This window comes from Scyliorhinus torazame, chromosome 6 (genome assembly GCF_047496885.1).
Source record: "Scyliorhinus torazame isolate Kashiwa2021f chromosome 6, sScyTor2.1, whole genome shotgun sequence".
NCBI lineage: Eukaryota > Metazoa > Chordata > Chondrichthyes > Carcharhiniformes > Scyliorhinidae > Scyliorhinus > Scyliorhinus torazame.
In genome coordinates this window covers 67,428,930-67,447,627 of record NC_092712.1, presented here as the reverse complement: position 1 = coordinate 67,447,627, position 18,698 = coordinate 67,428,930, and the positions used below count along the sequence as shown (strand labels likewise).

Below are 18,698 nucleotides of genomic sequence, written 5' to 3'. Positions count from 1 at the left end.
CCATCCACCCGGACCATCCCTGCATGCGGCTGTGACACTGCAGCGCACGGTCCCGTCCTCTGCCGGGGGATGTTGATGGCGGCCCAGGGGGAAGGGGGCAGACTCACCTGGGGCTGAGGTAAGACCACCCCTCACACACACACTTGCGCTCAACGTACATGACACCCCCGCACACTTTGGACAGAGCACAAAGGCAGCTTCGGTAGGTGTAACATTGACTTTAATAACCAAAGGAGTTCATGCACGTGCCCTAGCCCCTAAAACTCATCTGTGCCCTGCACCCGTGCCAACTTACTCAGTGTCTAATTGTTTGGCCTTACGGGCCCTTTGACTACGTCTACGTGGTTCCCCAGAATGTACAGGAGAACTGGAGGTGGACTCCTGTGATTCCTGCCCTCTGACACTGGATCCCTTTGGTGGCCGTTTCCTGGGGCGTCCTGGCCTAGATGGCCAGGCTGCGGCCCGGGTGACTGGGATGGCGAGCTGCCAGCCTGTCCTGCCCGTTGCCCACCCGATGCACCTGGGACGGAAGGGGGGGGAGGAGTCCGAGGTGTTGCGGTGTACCGGGACCTCCCCTACAGAGGGAGCCGGGACGGACCACACCACCTCCTCCTCCCTCGGGGTGCCCGATGGCCCCCAGGCATCGACATGGGTGGGGGATGCGAACGGACTAGCCATCCGACGCCCCCCCGACATCTGGCGCTGCCAGTCCTGGAGGCCCGTGCTGGTATCGACAGGGGTTTGCAGCCATGGAGCCCAGGGGGTTGGCAAACAGTGCGACGCCGGCTCGCACATGGCCACTGGCGCCGATGTCCTCAGCGATGGCCTGCAGAGACTGGGCCATGGCCTGCTGAGACTGGGCCATGGCCTGCAGAGACTGGGCTATGGCGTTGAGCGCCTCTGCCATCTGGCGCTGGCACTGGCTCATGGCCTCCTGTGAGAGGGCAGCCATTTCCTGGGCCACAGACGCCGCCTGCGCGGAAGGCCCCAGGCCTCGCAAACCGTTCCCCATGTCTGACAGCATCGCACCCATTGCCTCCACCGCGGACGCCACCCGTGCGGTGTCAGCCTGGGTGGCACTCATGACCGGCACCACTCCCAGCTCCTGGACGCGGGTGGACTCCTCTACCTGCGACCGCAGCCGCCGCAAGCCGCCCGTCACCCTCTTCGCTCGTCTCCGGGTCGGTGGTTGCATCGGATCTATGTGTGGGTGTGGTAACTGCAGGAACCCGGGATCCATCTGGGCGGCAGATGTTCGCTTGGGCTGGGCTGCCCTCCGACCGCCCGGTCCCTCTGCTGCTCCTACCTCCACCTGCTGTACCGGGACGGCTGTGTTGTGCACAACAGTGGGTGTACCAGACGCCTCATCACTAAAGTGCCCAACCGTGGTGAGTGTTTCTGCGATGGTGGAGGGTGCGGGTCTCTCCGTCTCCTGTGGTCTCCGAGGGGCATCCTGCGGGCGTCGCATGCTGGAGGGTGCGGGTCTCTCCGTCTCCTGTGGTCTCCGAGGGGCATCCTGCGGGCGGTCTGCATCTGCGGGGATGGGTGCCTGGACGTTTGGTCCTGCGATACACAATGAAGCATGCATGGTTAGACATCAGGCAGTGATCAGGTGATACGGGGGATACAGGGGAGGGGGGATATGGGGACGGGCTGTCGGTGGCTCACTTGCTAGTACGCCCCCGACCTCTGCATCAGCAACCTCCCGGTCCTCAGGTCCGCCAGCCAGTTCCAGGGCCCTTTCCTACGGTCAGTGGCCTCTCATCAGCGGGCCCTCCTCCAGTCCTCACATGCTCCCTATTGTTGTGTGCGCGCTTCTCCTGTGGGGGGGGGGGGCAGGGGTAAAAGGCAACAGTGTTAGGCAGGTATATGAATGCACGCCATCGGTTGCGCGTGCATTGCAGAGGTTAAGGTTAGGGCTGGATTTACTTGGGGATATGGGTGATATGGGGGAGGGGGGGATATGGGGGAGGGGGGGGATATGGGGGAGGGGGGGGATATGGGGGAGGGGGGGGATATGGGGGAGGGGGGGGATATGGGGAGGGGGGGATATGGGGGAGGGGGGGTATGGGGGAGGGGGGGTATGGGGAGGGGGGGATATGGGGGAGGGGGGGATATGGGGGAGGGGGGGTTATGGGGGAGGGGGGGTTATGGGGGAGGGGGGTTATGGGGGAGGGGGGGATATGGGGGAGGGGGGGATATGGGGGAGGGGGGGATATGGGGGAGGGGGGGTTATGGGGGAGGGGGTTATGGGGGAGGGGGGGTTATGGGGGAGGGGGGATATGGGGGAGGGGGGGATATGGGGGAGGGGGGATATGGGGGAGGGGGGGATATGGGGGAGGGGGGGATATGGGGGAGGGGGGGATATGGGGGAGGGGGGGATATGGGGGAGGGGGGGATATGGGGGAGGGGGGGATATGGGGGAGGGGGGGATATGGGGGAGGGGGGGATATGGGGGAGGGGGGGGATATGGGGGAGGGGGGATATGGGGGAGGGGGGGTATGGGGAGGGGGGGATATGGGGGAGGGGGGATATGGGGGAGGGGGGATATGGGGGAGGGGGGATATGGGGGAGGGGGGGTTATGGGGGAGGGGGGGATATGGGGGAGGGGGGATATGGGGGAGGGGGGGATATGGGGGAGGGGGGGGATATGGGGGAGGGGGGGTTATGGGGGAGGGGGGGTTATGGGGGAGGGGGGGTTATGGGGGAGGGGGTTATGGGGGAGGGGGGATATGGGGGAGGGGGGGATATGGGGGAGGGGGGATATGGGGGAGGGGGGGATATGGGGGAGGGGGGATATGGGGGAGGGGGGGATATGGGGGAGGGGGGATATGGGGGAGGGGGGATATGGGGGAGGGGGGGATATGGGGGAGGGGGGGATATGGGGGAGGGGGGGATATGGGGGAGGGGGGGATATGGGGGAGGGGGGGATATGGGGGAGGGGGGGATATGGGGGAGGGGGGGATATGGGGGAGGGGGGGATATGGGGGAGGGGGGGGATATGGGGGAGGGGGGGATATGGGGGAGGGGGGGATATGGGGGAGGGGGGGGGATATGGGGGAGGGGGTGATATGGGGGAGGGGGTGATATGGGGGAGGGGGTGATATGGGGGAGGGGGTGATATGGGGGAGGGGGTGATATGGGGGAGGGGGTGATATGGGGGAGGGGGTGATATGGGGGAGGGGGGTGATATGGGGGAGGGGGTGATATGGGGGAGGGGGTGATATGGGGGAGGGGGTGATATGGGGGAGGGGGTGATATGGGGGAGGGGGTGATATGGGGGAGGGGGGATATGGGGGAAGGGGGGATATGGGGGAAGGGGGGATATGGGGGAAGGGGTATATGGGGGAAGGGGTATATGGGGAAGGGGGGAAGGGGGGATATGGGGGAGGGGGGATATGGGGAGGGGGATATGGAGGAGGGGGGGATATGGGGGAGGGGGGATATGGATGATATGGGGGAGGGGGGGATATGGGGGAGGCTCACCCTGCCTGCTCTGACGAGGTCATTCACCTTCTTGTGGCACTGGGTGCCTGTCCGTGGTGTCAGGGCCACAGCGGCGACGGCCTCTGCCACTTCCCTCCACAGACGCCGGCTGTGGCGTGGGGCAACTCTGCGGCCGTGCCCGGGATACAGGGCGTCCCTCCTCTGCTCCACCGCGTCCAGGAGCGCCTCCACATCGCGTGACTCGAACCTCGGGGCTGAGCGACGGCCAGCCTTCCAGTCGGGTGTTGCGGTCGGGTGTGGGGGAGCAGCGCGGCCTTATGAGCCGTCACGCCGTGCAGCGCGTATGACGCTGCACGGCGTGAACCACTGCGCAAGCGCGGATCCTGTTACGTCGCTGCTAGCCCATTTCGGGGCGGAGACTATTGACCCATTTTTCCGACGTGACGCAAGTCGGATTTGCGCCGTTTTTTGCGCCGATCGGCGGACTTTCCGCCGATAACGGAGAATTTCGCCCCTTATTTTAGGCTCACTATAGGCAAACTGCCAATTTCACCTAAAACAATCTGTATCCTAATGACAGTCTTCCTGTTCAAACTAGTAATGAATTTAAATTCTCAATACTGTGACATGTTTGGCATTCTATAAAATATACACTGTCAGTATCGGAGTTTGGAAGTATCGGAGTTTGGAACACCCTGCTCGAATATGGTCAGGGACACAGTAAAGCTCCCTCTTGTTCTATTCCAAGAATGCACCTCAACTCTCACGTCAGCCAGCTATTCTGCATCAGTGTGAATTGGCACTCTTGTACCAGGTAATCTTGCAGCTTTTTAAGTGAGATTGTTAATTCAATATTAGTTTATGCTCAGTGACATGTTTCTTTTCACTTTGCTCTTGGAATGTTGGCGACACTGGCACGGACGTTATGCATTTCCCATCACTAGTTACTCTAAGGGGATTTGAACACAATAAATAGCATGGAAGTGAAGTCAGAACTTAACAAGAGTGAAATTGGACTCATGGCATGGAAAATCAGACCTCACTGTATTCATTGTCTGTGTGTAAAATTGGCATAAAGACTAAATTGCATATTTGTGTGGAATTAAAAATCATAAAAACCCATCTGGTTCACTAACGTCCTTCAGGGAAGGTAATCTGCCATCATTAGCTGGTCTGGCCGACATGTGACTCTGAGCCGTACCAATGTAGTTGACTCAACTGCCCGCTACGATGGCCTTGCAAGACACTCAGTTCAAGGGGAATTTCAGACGGGCAACAAATGGTGGCATTGCCAGCGATGCCTACATACCATGAAAGAATAAATCAATTATTTATGTAAGATTTCTTCAAAACTCCACTTTTTCCACCCCCACAAGTATGACAGAGATGGTGGAGAAACCAATTCTTGTACAATACTGATACACAGAAGTAACAGTATCGGCTGATTGATCCCCTCCCACAAATACTTCAGATCAGCAATGGATGTACAAACCCATTCTCAACTATTCCGATAGTACCTAATTTTGTGTGCAGCACCAATATTCCCCCCTAAAATGCACAAATTTAAGTGCTGCAAGAGAGGGAAGCAAACTAACTGTCGAATATTTGCCAAGGAAATGGGTATTTTGCGACTCAGCTATCCCGTTTTTGCCTTGGAAGAGACTGCCTGTCGTATTTTCATGTCAGAGAAGTGGGCCTGGGCTGTCAGGTTAGAAAGCCCATCTCTGCTTACAAGCATATCGATCCAGGTATAATCATGGTTGTTAGGCATCCACAAATGATGCAGACCATTTCAGTGCTTTATGTTTTAAGCATCTTTGATGGATCTAAACTTCTACTGTCTAGATAACAACCTGATGTTATGGTAAAAGCAGGACCAATTTATCAATTGCAAGTCATCTGAGTAATGAGGTAGTTTCAATCGTAGCACAGAAATGTTAATATGAATCCAGGATCCTCAAAAATCGTAATACTCTTTGATCTATACCCAAAGACAATTGCATCAACAGTTAATTTTAATTTAATTGCCACTATGCTTACTCCATATTATAATTGTGCTTTTACTTGAGCAATGTATAAAATTAAATGGTTTGAAGCTGGAGAAAAAGGCCTCAATATCTTAAAAGAAACATGGGTTGTAATGTGGTTCTTGAAGGTAGTGAGAGAATTAGCAAAGTGAAATGGTTATGCAGCTGGGTTACCATGTTTCAGTTGTTAGGATACGGGACAAGGCCCCAACATGTTAGGAAACTGGAAAAAACCCCAAATAATTTATTTTAACTTGTTAAACTGAGGAGAGGCTACTTCAGCCCAGGAGCGATGACTCTGACCAACAAGTATCTTTTATATTAAAGCAAGCTTTAATTAAACACAGAATTAACCACATTATCAAAGAAAATAGCTTTGCAATTATCAGTTAAATGGCTCTTAAACAAAAGGGAGAATTAAACTATCTGTACCTGCGACTAACTCCAATTAAGCAACACAATACAGTTTAAATGCTCCTTATAAATAAAGTTAACAGGTTGCTTATTTAGTTGTGTAGAGACCTTTGGAGAGAGAGAGACCCTTTCAGGAGCAGAAAGAATACACTTCTGATCAACCTAACAGCATTTGGCAAAACTGCTTTTCAACTTAAAATCATTGCTGTCTTGTCAGACTCAAATCCTATGGCAAACTGCCAAACTACAGACAGACCTGGCTCCTCCCATTAATTACATCATCTGTATCCCACTAAGATATCACGTGACCTGCTTAGCTAGAACTAAATACAACCCCTCAAACTAGCTGCTCTCTAGCAATCATAACAATATCCCATTAGCCCTCTATATGTAAACAACAAAATAATTAGAATCAATCATGACCTCACTTTTTACACCTTCTTAATTACACATTAGCAGACACACCGTCTGGGTACCTTAATCTAGGTTCTTTAATAACATTGCTGCAACAAATATATACCTTAACCCAGGCTTTAATAACGTTACTGTCACAAATATAAAATATAATATATCACAATTTCTACATCCATCAAACAATGGAGCATTATAAGAAGAGTGGCATGGCATTCATAGATTCATAGAATTTACAGTGCAGAAGGAGGCCATTTAGCCCATCGGGTCTGCACCCACCCTTGGAAAGAGCACCCTACTTAAGCCCCACGCCTCCACCCTATCCTCTTTATCCCTGTAACTCAGTGACCTCACTTAACCTTTTTGGACACTAAAGGCAATTTAGAATGGCCAATCCACCTAACCTGCACATCTTTGGACTGTGGGAGGAAACCGGAGCACCCGGAGGAAACCCACGGACACACAGGGAGAACGTGCAGACTCCACACAGACACTGACACAAGACGGGAATCGAACCTGGGACCCTGGAACTGTGAAGCAACTGTGCTAACCACTATGCTACCGTGCTGCCAAATGTTCAGCAATGTTAAGATTTAGTTCTGATAAAAATGACACTCAGGCACATGCCCAATGTGTGGGTACTCCGTATAACTTTACAAATGTACAAAACAGTATTACCGTAAACATATTACTATCATTGTATTATGATGGAACGAGCTGCTTCTTTTGGTACAGTTATTTTGACAAGATATGACTGCAATATCTGGAGCTGAATAGGTATATTGCTGTTTTATCCCCATGATAGTTCCAAACCTTTCTTGTACACAGTCAAGTTTACAAACTCCGCAAAAATGGGAGATTCCACAAATTGTGCAATTCATTCCTCTTTGGAATGTATGCACAACAATTATTTTTTCCACATTCTTTCTTTCAAAATATTGCCAATATCCATTTCAGGTAGAGGAAACAGCAAGCGACTTACATAATTTAGACAATTGGGTAACTCACCTGCCCTTTTATAAAACCATCAAACCCATCAGTTATTGCGAACATCGTGTGACCTTGGGCAATGCCAGTTCTCACTGCAGAGCGAACAGCCGCATTCATACCAGCCGCTGGGGCACCCACGTTAAGGATTGCCACATTGAAATTGCTCTGAGGTTAAAAGGAGAAGGAAAGAACAAGAGGTGAGGTTAGATTTTTGGATATCCATTCACAGGATAGCACACAAGGTGATTTGGTGTATTCAAGCATTTCAGAAAACCATTATAACATATTATGAAGTATTTATAGGACAGAAACAGATCCATGCCAGACAAAGAAGCCTACTCTCAACCTTCTTCATTGAACCCCATCAAGTTTTTAAAAAAATTTAGAGTACCCAATTAATTATTTTTCCAATTAAGGGGCAATTTAGCATGGCCAATGTATTTACACTGCACATCTTCGGGTTTGGGGGGGATGGGACCTACGCAGACACGGGGAGAATGTGCAAACTCCCCACGGACAGTGACCCGGGGCCGTGACCGAACTCATGTCTTGAGTGCTGTGAGGCAGCAGTGCTAACCACTGCACCACCATGCCGCCCCGAATCCCATCAACTTATCTATTCTTTCCATCCTCATGTACTCATCAAACTTCCTCTTAAATGCATCTGTGCTATTTGCCTCATGGGGAAGCGCGATTCGCATTCTAACCACTTTCTGGGTTGGGAGGTTTCTTTTTAAATTTCATTTGATGTCTTAGAGAGTGAATTATTGATGGCCTCTAGATTTGTTCTTCTCCACAAGTGGGAAAATTCTTTGTCCACTCTACCCACAATCTTTCATAATTTTAAAGACCCCAATTATTATATCTATCAGCCTTCCCTTTTCAACAGAAAAAATGATGCGGAGATGCCGGTGTTGGACAGGGGTGGGAACAGAAAAAAGAGCCCGTTTAATTTATCTCGCTAGATAAACCCCATATTTCTGGTGACATCCTTGAAGATCTTTTTTTGCACTCTCTCCAGTGTCTTTTATATAACCTAAGTGTGAGGTTGTCCATTTTGGAAGGACAAATATGAATGCGGAATATAGGGTTAACGGTAGAGTTCTTGGCAATGTGGAGGAGCAGAGAGATCTTGGGGTCTATGTTCATACATCTTTGAAAGTTGCCACTCAGGTGGATGGAGCTGTGAAGAAGGCCTATGGTGTGCTCGCGTTCATTAACAGAGGGATTGAATTTAAGAGCTGTGAGGTGATGATGCAGCTGTACAATACTTTGGTAAGGCCACATTTGGAGTACTGTGTACAGTTCTGGTCGCCTCATTTTAGGAAGGATGTGGAAGCTCTGGAAAAGGTGCAAAGAAGATTTACCAGGATGTTGCCTGGAATGGAGAGTAGGTCTTACGAGGAAAGGTTGAGGGTGCTAGGCCTTTTCTCATTAGAGCGGAGAAGGATGAGGGGCGACTTGATAGAGGTTTATAAGATGATCAGGGGAATAGATAGAGTAGACAGTCAGAGACTTTTTCCCCGGGTGGAACACACCATTACAAGGGGACATAAATTTAAGGTGAAAGGTGGAAGATATAGGAGGGATATCAGAGGTAGGTTCTTTACCCAGAGAGTAGTGGGGGCATGGAATGCACTGCCTGTGGAAGTAGTTGAGTCGGAAACATTAGGGACCTTCAAGCAGCTATTGGATAGGCACATGGATGACGGTAAAATTATATAGTGTAGATTTATTTGTTCTTAAGGGCAGCACGGTAGCATTGTGGATAACGCAATTGCTTCACAGCTCCATGGTCCCAGGTTCGATTCCGGCTTGGGTCATTGTCTGTGCGGAGTCTGCACGTCCTCCCCGTGTCTGCGTGGGTTTCCTCCGGGTGCTCCGGTTTCCTCCCACAGTCCAAAGATGTGCGGGTTAGGTGAATTGGCCAATGATAAATTGCCCTTAATGTCCAAATTGCCCTTGGTGTTGGGTGGAGGTGTTGAGTTTGGGTATGGTGCTCTTTCCAAGAGCCGGTGCAGACTCGGGGGGCCGAATGGCCTCCTTCTGCACTGTAAATTCAATGATAATCTATGATCAATCTCGGACAAAGGTTCGGCACAACATCGTGGGCCGAAGGGCCTGTTCTGTGCTGTATTTTCTATGTTCTATGTTCTATAAGTGATCAGAACGGTACACAGTACTCAAGGTTCAGTACAAGTTTAGCATGAGGGGTGAAATTCTCCCCAAACGGCGCGATGTCCGCAGACTGGCGCCCAAAACGGCGCCAATCAGACGGGCATCGCGCCGCCCCAAAGGTGCGGAATGCTCCGCATCTTTGGGGGCCGAGCCCCAACATGGAGGCCGACGCCGGAGGGATTTCCGCCCCGCTAGCTGGCGGAAACGGCCTTTGTTGCCCCGCCAGCTGGCGCGGAAATGACATATCGGGGCGGCGCATGCGCGGGAGCGTCAACGCGGTGGAGGGAGTCTCTTCCGCCTCCGCCATGGTGGAGACCGTGGCGGAGGCGGAAGGGAAAGAGTGCCCCCACAGCACAGGCCCGCCCCCAGATCGGTGGGCCCCGATCGCGGGCCAGGCCACCGTGGGGGCACCCCCCAGGACCCCGGAGCCCGCCCACGCCGCCTTGTCCCGCCGTTCAAAAGGTGGTTTAATCCACGCTGGTGGGACAGGCACTTTATCGGCAGGACTTCGGCCCATCCGGGCTGGAGAATCCAGTGGGGGGGCCCGCCAACCGGCGCGGCCCGATTCCCGCCCCCGCCGAATATCCGGTACTGGAGACTTCGGCAACCGGCAGGGGCGGGATTCACGGCAGCCCCCGGCGATTCTCCAACCCGGCGGGGGGTCGGAGAATGACGCCCACAGTCTTGACATTTCAATTCTATCCCTGTACAATTAACCTTACATTTGCATAAGGCTAGGACGGCACGGTGGCACAGTAGTCAGCACTTCTGTCTCACAGCTCCAGGAAGCAGAGTTCAATTCCGGCCTTGAGTGACTGTCTGTGTGCATTTGTACATTCTCCCCGTGTCTGCGTGGGTTACCTCAGGGTGCTACAATTTCCTCCCACAGTCCAAAGATGTGCTGACTATGTTAAATTGACCCCAAGTGTCCAAAAGTTGGGTGGGGTTGCAGGGATAAGGTAGGGAATTGGGCCTTGATAGGGTGATCCTTCGAAGGGTTGGAGCCGACTCGATCGGCCAAATAGCCTCTTTCTGCTCTGTAGGAATTCTATGATTCTATGACTTCAAGCTGGCCGCTCTCTTTTAAAGGGATGGTTCACTGAAGCTGCAGCAGATGCTGGAAGTCACTGGAAAAGTAGTTTTGAAATGGGGATTGCTCAGTAATGGCACAACATGGCAGACAGCTGGTTCCCAAATGCATTGGAGGAGGTCGAGAGGTAAGTGAAATGCAAACTATCCATGGGGGGCAGCAGATTCGCCTGACAAACACTGAAAAATCAGAGGGAATCAGATTGCCACCGCAGTTAATGCCAGGAGCCAATCCCAAGGGCCTGAGGTAGTGCCACAAATTTCAATGACCTCACATGGGCAGTAAGTGAATGCACCTTCAAGTGCCATACCAATCAACTACAACACTAGCCTCAGCCACTGAGCAGGGCACCGCCACACACCCAATACTCGTATAGCAACAATCTCCATCAATCACAAATCTCACCCAATATTCATAGTTTGGCTTCACTCTCTGTACAGCTGCAGTAGTTCAACACAAGTAGAAGGATGAGGAGTAGGCCATTCGGCCCATTGAGTCTGCTAATATCCTTGAGAATATCCTGGCTAATCTGGTTGTGAACGTAACTCCACTTTTCTGCCTACTTCCATAACCCTTGACTCTCATGTTCAGCAAAACTCTATCGAACTCAGCTTTGAACATATTTAATAACCCCGCCTGCACTGCTGTGTGGCGATGAGGGCCACAGTTCTCCCATTTGAAGACCATGGGGAGGGGGGGGGGCTCTTCACGACTGCCAGCCAGTGACAGGAATCCTGATGGCCCGGTGAATCGGTGTGGGGGGGAAGAGGAAGAGACACAAAAAAATCGGGCGTCAAATTGGTTAGCGAGTCTTCCAGCCCACTTTGCTGGCACTGACTAGATTCCTGCCAACCCTGGTGATATTTCTACCCAGACCCAGCAGGAACATGTAAATAACTCATTAGCAGTGATTTGAATGCATTATCAGGCAGGTCACCCAGTTCGCTTGCCTCCTGTGATGCGCCAGACACCCCCAACTATGAGTCACGCTGGTATAAATCGGTGAAAATCCTGAGAAATGGGGATGTGGTGAGTTGCATTCTTGAGGGGTGGCCAGGGGTGAGTACCCTCCCTACACTTGCCTTTACGGTGCGGAGAGGAGGGGGGCTTTTGCAGGGATGGAGGCCGTTTGGCTGGTCTTCCCATCTGCAGCCTTTAATACCTTTAAAAACTGTCTTTCAGCATATCAATGTTAAAGTTATGAGAATAAAGTGAAAGTCTTCCCAAATGCAGCCTTAAACTCTTTAAATTGTCTGTCAGCATGCCAAGTTCAAAGATCTGTGAGGTGAAGGAAAAAGTATTCCCATGAAAGTAGTGAAAACCTTTGAAATGGTTTTTTCAGTCATTTTCATTGCCCTTTAACTCATTGAAGCCTTTCTGCGAGCTTAGAAGTCTAAAAGCTTTGAACGGTGTTGTTTACATTTAAGTTGCCTTTTCAAAGCCTTTTGATTGACAGGTCCAGGCAGTTTAAAAGGATGGATTACCATTGTTTATATATATATATATATATATATATATATAGCTCTCTCAGAGATCCATTAACTCTCAAGTACTTCCTCTTTTGAGCAGCTGCTTTTTGAACTGCAGTTTTTTTAAACCGAGGCTGTCTCTTTGTTCTCAGCACCTGAAAACCCTTGAGAACAAAGAGACAGCTTCTTTAACAACACTGGTTAGAAAAACAACTGCTCCACTGATCCCTGCAGAGCTATATAAATAAGCAATCCTTTGAAACTGCTTGGAACTGTCAATTAAAAAGTAATAGTCTATGAAATTGAATATAAACAATGCAGTTCAAAGCTTTTAGGCTTATAGGCATACAAACAGGCTAGAAAAGGATATAGGGCAGTGAAATCGACAGCAAAAAAAAAAACACTTCAAAAGTTTCCACCACATTAAAGGGAATATTTTCACCTTCACCTCACAAATCTTAGGCTGTTAAAAAGGGTTTAGGGGGACCGATGGGAACACTTTCACTTTATTATCACAGAGCTATATTTTTGAGATCCTGATGGACTGTTTAAAGGGTTTAAAGGCTGCAGATGGGAAGAGCAACCAAATGGGCCCCATTCCAAGAAAGACGCCTGACCCGAGCCCCTCAAGCCCAGCAAAAGCCCCCGACCACCACTTCCCATGAAGGATACCCCCTGGCACCATGGAGGCATTTGCAGGGAGAGGACTCACCCCCTTTCCTCTCCTCAGAATGCAAGCCGCCAGGTCACCGTTTCACCCGGCATGCACCACTTCATGCCAGCAGGACTCTCGCTGTTGGGGAGGGAGGTGGTGGGGGGGGGGGGGGGGGGCTCGGGCTTCCCAGGTGGAAGGTGAATCAGGCGTCCTGCCCATAAATTACAGTCAGAACAGCTCCAATTAGCTATTTGCATGTCCCGCCGTGTCTGGGCGGGGTTGTCAGGAAACTCCCCGGACCAGCGGAGCCAGTTCGGAGACTTGCAACGGGTTTCACGCTGGGTGTGAAACCCGCTTTCGGCCTGATGCCCGATTCACTGGGCCAACGGGATTCCTACCACTGGAGAATCCTTTCCAACATCCATTTGCTTTCTTAACCATTTTCTGTATCTGCATCCCACATTATTCATGATTCATTTAACAGGACACAGACTCCTCTGAATGGCAGAGCTCTGCAGTCTCTCCCCTTTCAAATAACATACTGCTTTTCTATTCTTCCTGCCAAAGTAGACAACTTCACATTTTCGCCACTTAGGGTGTGATCAACCGACCAAGTTGTGCCCAAAAGTCGGCACGGCGCAGCGCAACATGGACGGTAGCTGGCGCTTCTGGGATCTACCTGGCGCGCTAAGCCTCACGATATCGAACGTGATATCACGAGGCGTCATGATGTGAATTTCGCACATTGTGGACAGGAACACTTTTTGGCAAATCTGCATATTAAAACAAGACAACTAGTCTCACTATAATATGCCTTTCCCCGAGGTAACCGAGGTGTTGGTATCTATCCCCTTTATCTCGGCGACCTCAGATGGTGCTGTTCAGTACTGGTTCACACAAACGGCACTCTTGGGGGCCTCCCAGGATATGGTGTCCCGATCTCTCGCTGCACTGAGGAGTTTTGATGAGGAACTCCTCAGTGCAGAAAACAGGGTGAGGTGTGGCCTCGGCTCCCGATCTACCCAAATGGGCGTTAGATAGTGGGGCATTTCATGGCGTTCCAAGCACCGGGAAATACCTGGCTAATCTCGCACTACAGGACTCTGTTCTCATTCAGGTACATCGCGCCCTTATTCTTCAAATCTTTGTCCAATTATGCCCCATTTGTTTGAGCCACACATTTAGCTCCCTAATTTTATTTATCCTACATTTAGCCACACTAGATCCGCCCTCTTCCACTGAAAGTTCCTCTCCAGACCTGAGCAGATGTCCTGAACCCATGACATCAGGCAGACAACACAGCCTATTGGACTTGTGCTCTTGGCTACAGAGCTGACCCCTACTACTACTACCTTTACCCCACCCACCTCATCTCCGTATGAATGGTTTTCACCACCAGCGAATGGTCAGTACCACTGCCATGGTCAGTATTCTCATTCATCCTGCGGACACCTCTCTCACTCATACAAGCTGCAAAACCTCAAAACCATCTAGATAATTGCAAAGGTTGAGGCTCCTCCACCTCTATCCTCTCGACCCCCATACCTGCCTCATGCGCAGTTACACCCACATCTAACAGCTTGAACATATGGCCAGCTATTCAATCGTGAAAGTCCCATCATCCAAAAATATTGCACCACAGTCCCCGACACTTTTCTCTCCCTGGCAGGGCAAGGTGCACATGACCAGAGGTATCAGCACTTCAATGGCAGATGACAGGCATGGCTGCATGTCCATCGCTCTGGAGGAGATGGTGGTTGCATCACTGGAGCAGAACGGCTGTGGATGATGTGTGCATTCCCTAAATGCTTATTGTCTGTGTGCCACTGCCTAGCCTAGTGTTCCTTTGATGAATGTAAGAAATTGTGAGATATACTGTACTCTATCTGTGGTAGTAATGATATTAATAATTCCGGTTTAAAATGCGCGCAGGCAGTGTCTCTACTAAAGCTGTAATTAGGGTATCGTAAAAGTGAGGTCACCACTCTTCTTACCATTTACTTGTTTACATATAGATGGCTAATAGAACATTGTTTTGATTGCAGGAGATTCCCTGGTATATTGATAATTTGAGGGTGTGTGTTTAGTCCTAGCTAAGTAGGTCATCTGTTGATCGCTGTCTTAACTACAGTCCAGCATAATCTGCAGCCTCCCACTATCTGAGTACTGCAATGGAAGCTCAGATTGAAGTCAAGCAAGCTCAGATTTGTCACAGAAGCTCATGCGGCATAGAATCCCTACAGTGCAGAACTCCGTAACTCAACCTAACTTTTGAACACTAAGGGGCAATTTAGCACGGCCAGTCCATCTAACCCACACATCTTTGAACTGTGGGAGGAAACCGGAGAAAACCTATGCAGACACGTGCAAATTCCACATAGGCAGTCACCCAAGGGTTGGAATTAAATCTGGGTCCCTGGCATTGTGAGACAGCAGCGCTATCCACTGTGTCACCCTGCCATACTCACATGGTGTTGCAGCTGTACAGCAGATTACGAGGATTGCAGATATATCAGCTAGTCAACATAGTCGGCTAAAACATCAAATTGATTCCCACCAAAAATGATAACATTACAGGTGGAAAAAATGGTGGGGCAGATCTCGACAATGTGCGCGCGAATTGTAAAATAGACGAGCAGCTGGTCAGTTTATTTTACATCAGTCCCAACTCCTATTTCCATTGAGCCCACTGGTGATGAAAATTGGTAGAGACATAAAATGGGCTGCTGCTTTACCTGTCTTACACTGTAGCATAAAGCAGAGGCCTTCCACAAGTGTGTACAGCTTCAAATTACTATTCTCTGGAGTTTTTGCTGGCTTTTAGAAATAGCAATCATGTGTAACAGTGATTCTCAATTCAATATGGACTTACAGGAGGCTGCTCTTCTTTTGGTTTGTGTGACAATGACTTGTAAGTGTTTAAATTGTTCTCAAAACTCCTGCAGATAGAAATGATAAAAAAGTAAGCACAGACTAGACTCCTATCTCCAGACTAGATATGAAAGGTTATTCAACATCATTGGTGTCAACTACATACATTGTATTGTAAATTAAAACAGCATTATACTAGCAGAATGAGGAGAAATACTTTTCTTGAATATGGATAATGCTTAATCTAATTAAAAAATAGAAGGCACATTTCCCAATATAGGTTTAATGCAACCAAGCACTTACATAAATAGATTAAAATTAAATCTAGGCCAACTATGAGCTGGCAGATCCATTGAATTTTATTCAAGTGCTATTTTGTTTTATTTTCGTACTATTCATTATAACTCAGACCTTACTGTCCAGTCTTAAGAATGTTTTTACTTTATAAGATTCTATGAATGGTCCAGAGGTGTAAACTGCTAGTCTGCCTGATGTACAGGACGTAGGTTTGGGAGACAATCTCAGCTTCAGAGAGAATGCCAGAATTGTGTGCAGTCTGGTTCAGCCATGGGTGTGCGACTGAGAAGGGCAATCGAATTTGTGGTGAGGTATTTCATGGCAATGGAATAGGGTGCGGTGGTGGTGACAGAAAACAGTGGTTTAGATCTTCCCATTTTTAATAGAAAGAAATTCTTTCTATTGGGCAGCATGGTAGCATAGTGCTTACGCAATTGCTTCACAGCTCCAGGGTCCCAGGTTCGATTCCGGCTTGGGTCATTGTCTGTGCGGAGTCTGCACGTTCTCCCCGTGTGTGCGTGGGTTTCCTCCGGGTGCTCCGGTTTCCTCCCACAGTCCAAAGATGTGCAGGTTAGGTGGATTGGCCATGCTAAATTGCCCTTAATGTCCAAAAATTGCCCTTAGTCTTGGGTAGGATTACTGGGTTATGGGAATAGGGTGGAAGTGTGGGCTTGGGTAGGGTGCTCTTTCCAAGAGCCGGTGCAGACTCAATGGGCCAAATGGCCTCCTTCTGCAAAGTAAATTCTATGATTCTATAAATCCTTGTACTGGATTTCAAACAAGCAGTCTGACAGCATACAGGCAGTAGAGGGGCTGAGTAAAATGGTGAGATGAAGTGGAACTGGGTGTTTGTCAGCTTACATGTGGAACATGGAGCGTCATTCTCCGACCCACCGCCGGGTTGGAGAATCGCCGGGGGCTGCCGTGAATCTCGCCCCCGCCGGTTGCTGAAGTCTCCGGTACCGGATATTCGGCGGGGGCGGGAATCAGGCCGTGCCGGTTGGCGGGCCCCCCCGCTGGATTCTCCGGCCCGGATGGGCCAAAGTCCCGCCGATAAATTGCCTGTCCCGCCGGTGTGGATTAAACCACCTTTTGAACAGCGGGACAAGGCGGCGTGGGCGGGCTCCGGGGTCCTGGGGGGGGGGGCGCGGGGCGATCTGACCCCGGGGGGTGCCCCCACGGTGGCCTGGCCCACGATCGGGGCCCACCGATCCGCAGACAGGCCTGTGCCGTGGGGGCACTCTTTCCCTTCCGCCTCCGCCATGGTCTCCACCATGACGGAGGCGGAAGAGACTCCCTCCACTGCGCATGCGTGGGAAACTTTCAGCGGCCGCTGACGCTCCCGCGCATGCGCCGCCCCGACATTTCCGCGCCAGCTGACGGGGCAACAAAGGCCGTTTCCGCCAGCTGGCGGGGCGGAAATTCTTCCTGCGTCGGCCTAGCCCCTCAATGTTGGGGCTCGGCCCCCAAAGATGCGGAGCATTCCGCACCTTTGGGACGGCGCGATGCCCGTCTGATTGGCGCCGTTTTGGGTGCCAGTCGGCGGACATCGCGCCGTTTCGGGAGAATTTCGCCCCTGATGTCACCTTTTTAAATTTAAAATGTGTATTTTCCCCTCAACATATTATATTGTAATTAACCAGTAAACACTAATGAAAGATTACGGCTTTGGATTGGTTTATTGTCACGTGTACCGAGGGACAGTGGAAAGTATTCTGCGTGCAGCTCAAAAAGATCACTTAGTACATGAAAAGAAATCATTCCACCTGAGTAAACGGTATGAATATTGCATGCTTGCAAAGTTTTCAACAGACTCAAATGAACATTTTTATTGACAATACTCATGTCGAATAAAATGTATGTGATAAAATGCAATTCACAGAGAGCCTACGAGATGAAGACTGGGAGGGTCTTTGACCTTGGAAGGATGTATTGAGGAATTAAGAACTGGCATTGAAGAAAATAAACAACTGAACAGATTCATTTTTATTGAACAGTATTTAATGGAGGTGACATGGGTCTCGCCTGACAGCTGAAGGTGGACGACAGCTGAAGGTGGACCCTGCATCACCATTTTTAGGGAAGGTCGGATGAATTAAGTGCCACTCAGGCACTTGACCGGATAATGGTAGGCCTTTCCTGGGATCAAGTTCCCCTGATGCAGAAATCCCGTCCACTGACCACGACCGGCCAGAGGCCGGCAGCCCCTCACTGATGACAGTTCCACTGGGAAGGTGGTACTGCATCCACCCAAGGCTGAGGATCGCAGATGGAATGAGGCAGGGGTGAGCGATGGCAGAATGAGCGATATGGGAGAGGATATTGACAGCAAGGGCAGGGATCACTCTCCTGCTCAATACCAGGTCCCTCAATCGGGTATTGCATGCCTTGGAACAAGGGACAACTTCCTCCTTGGAACAAGGGGCACCCTCACTTTAAGATAGATTTGACATATAGGCGAGCTCAAAAGTCTAAAGACCACACACACATTAAATTGCTGCTGGAGCCACACCCATGTTGCCTGCCTGGAAAGAGACAGATGTTTGAAGGTCTCCTTCACAGCCGCTGGCAATGAGGTCCAGGTCCAGCTTTGAGGTTTTAGCTGTAGCTGGTGGCAGATTACAGTGAGGATGCAAACTCTGAAATATGGACATCTCTTGCATTGGTCATCATGCAGGTTTAGGTAGAAGTATTTTCAGAGAGCCCTTGACCCTTTCCTCTTCCAGAGATTGTCCTCCTCTGCATAGCCTCTGCTTATTCTACAAGTCAGGCTGTGTTTGAAGGCGAGCACTCAATAGTATGCCAGTATCAGGAGCAAAAGAAGCCTTGAAGTGAACACAAGCTCTCTG

The 18,698-nt window shown here is 50.4% G+C and overlaps 1 protein-coding gene across 6 annotated transcripts in view; it reads right to left on the bottom strand.

Annotated features, from left to right (window-relative positions):
• The window catches only part of LOC140424825 (ATP-dependent 6-phosphofructokinase, platelet type-like), a 147,413-nt gene that overhangs the window by 44,529 nt on the left and 84,186 nt on the right, over window positions 1–18,698 (bottom strand). For all 6 annotated transcript variants that reach the window (XM_072508297.1, XM_072508299.1, XM_072508298.1 and 3 more), the window contains 2 exons: window positions 15,554–15,620; window positions 7,308–7,454 (listed from right to left, as the gene is read on the bottom strand). In XM_072508297.1, coding sequence (XP_072364398.1) covers window positions 7,308–7,454; window positions 15,554–15,620 — 214 coding nt within the window. The remainder of the gene's footprint in view (window positions 1–7,307; window positions 7,455–15,553; window positions 15,621–18,698) is intronic.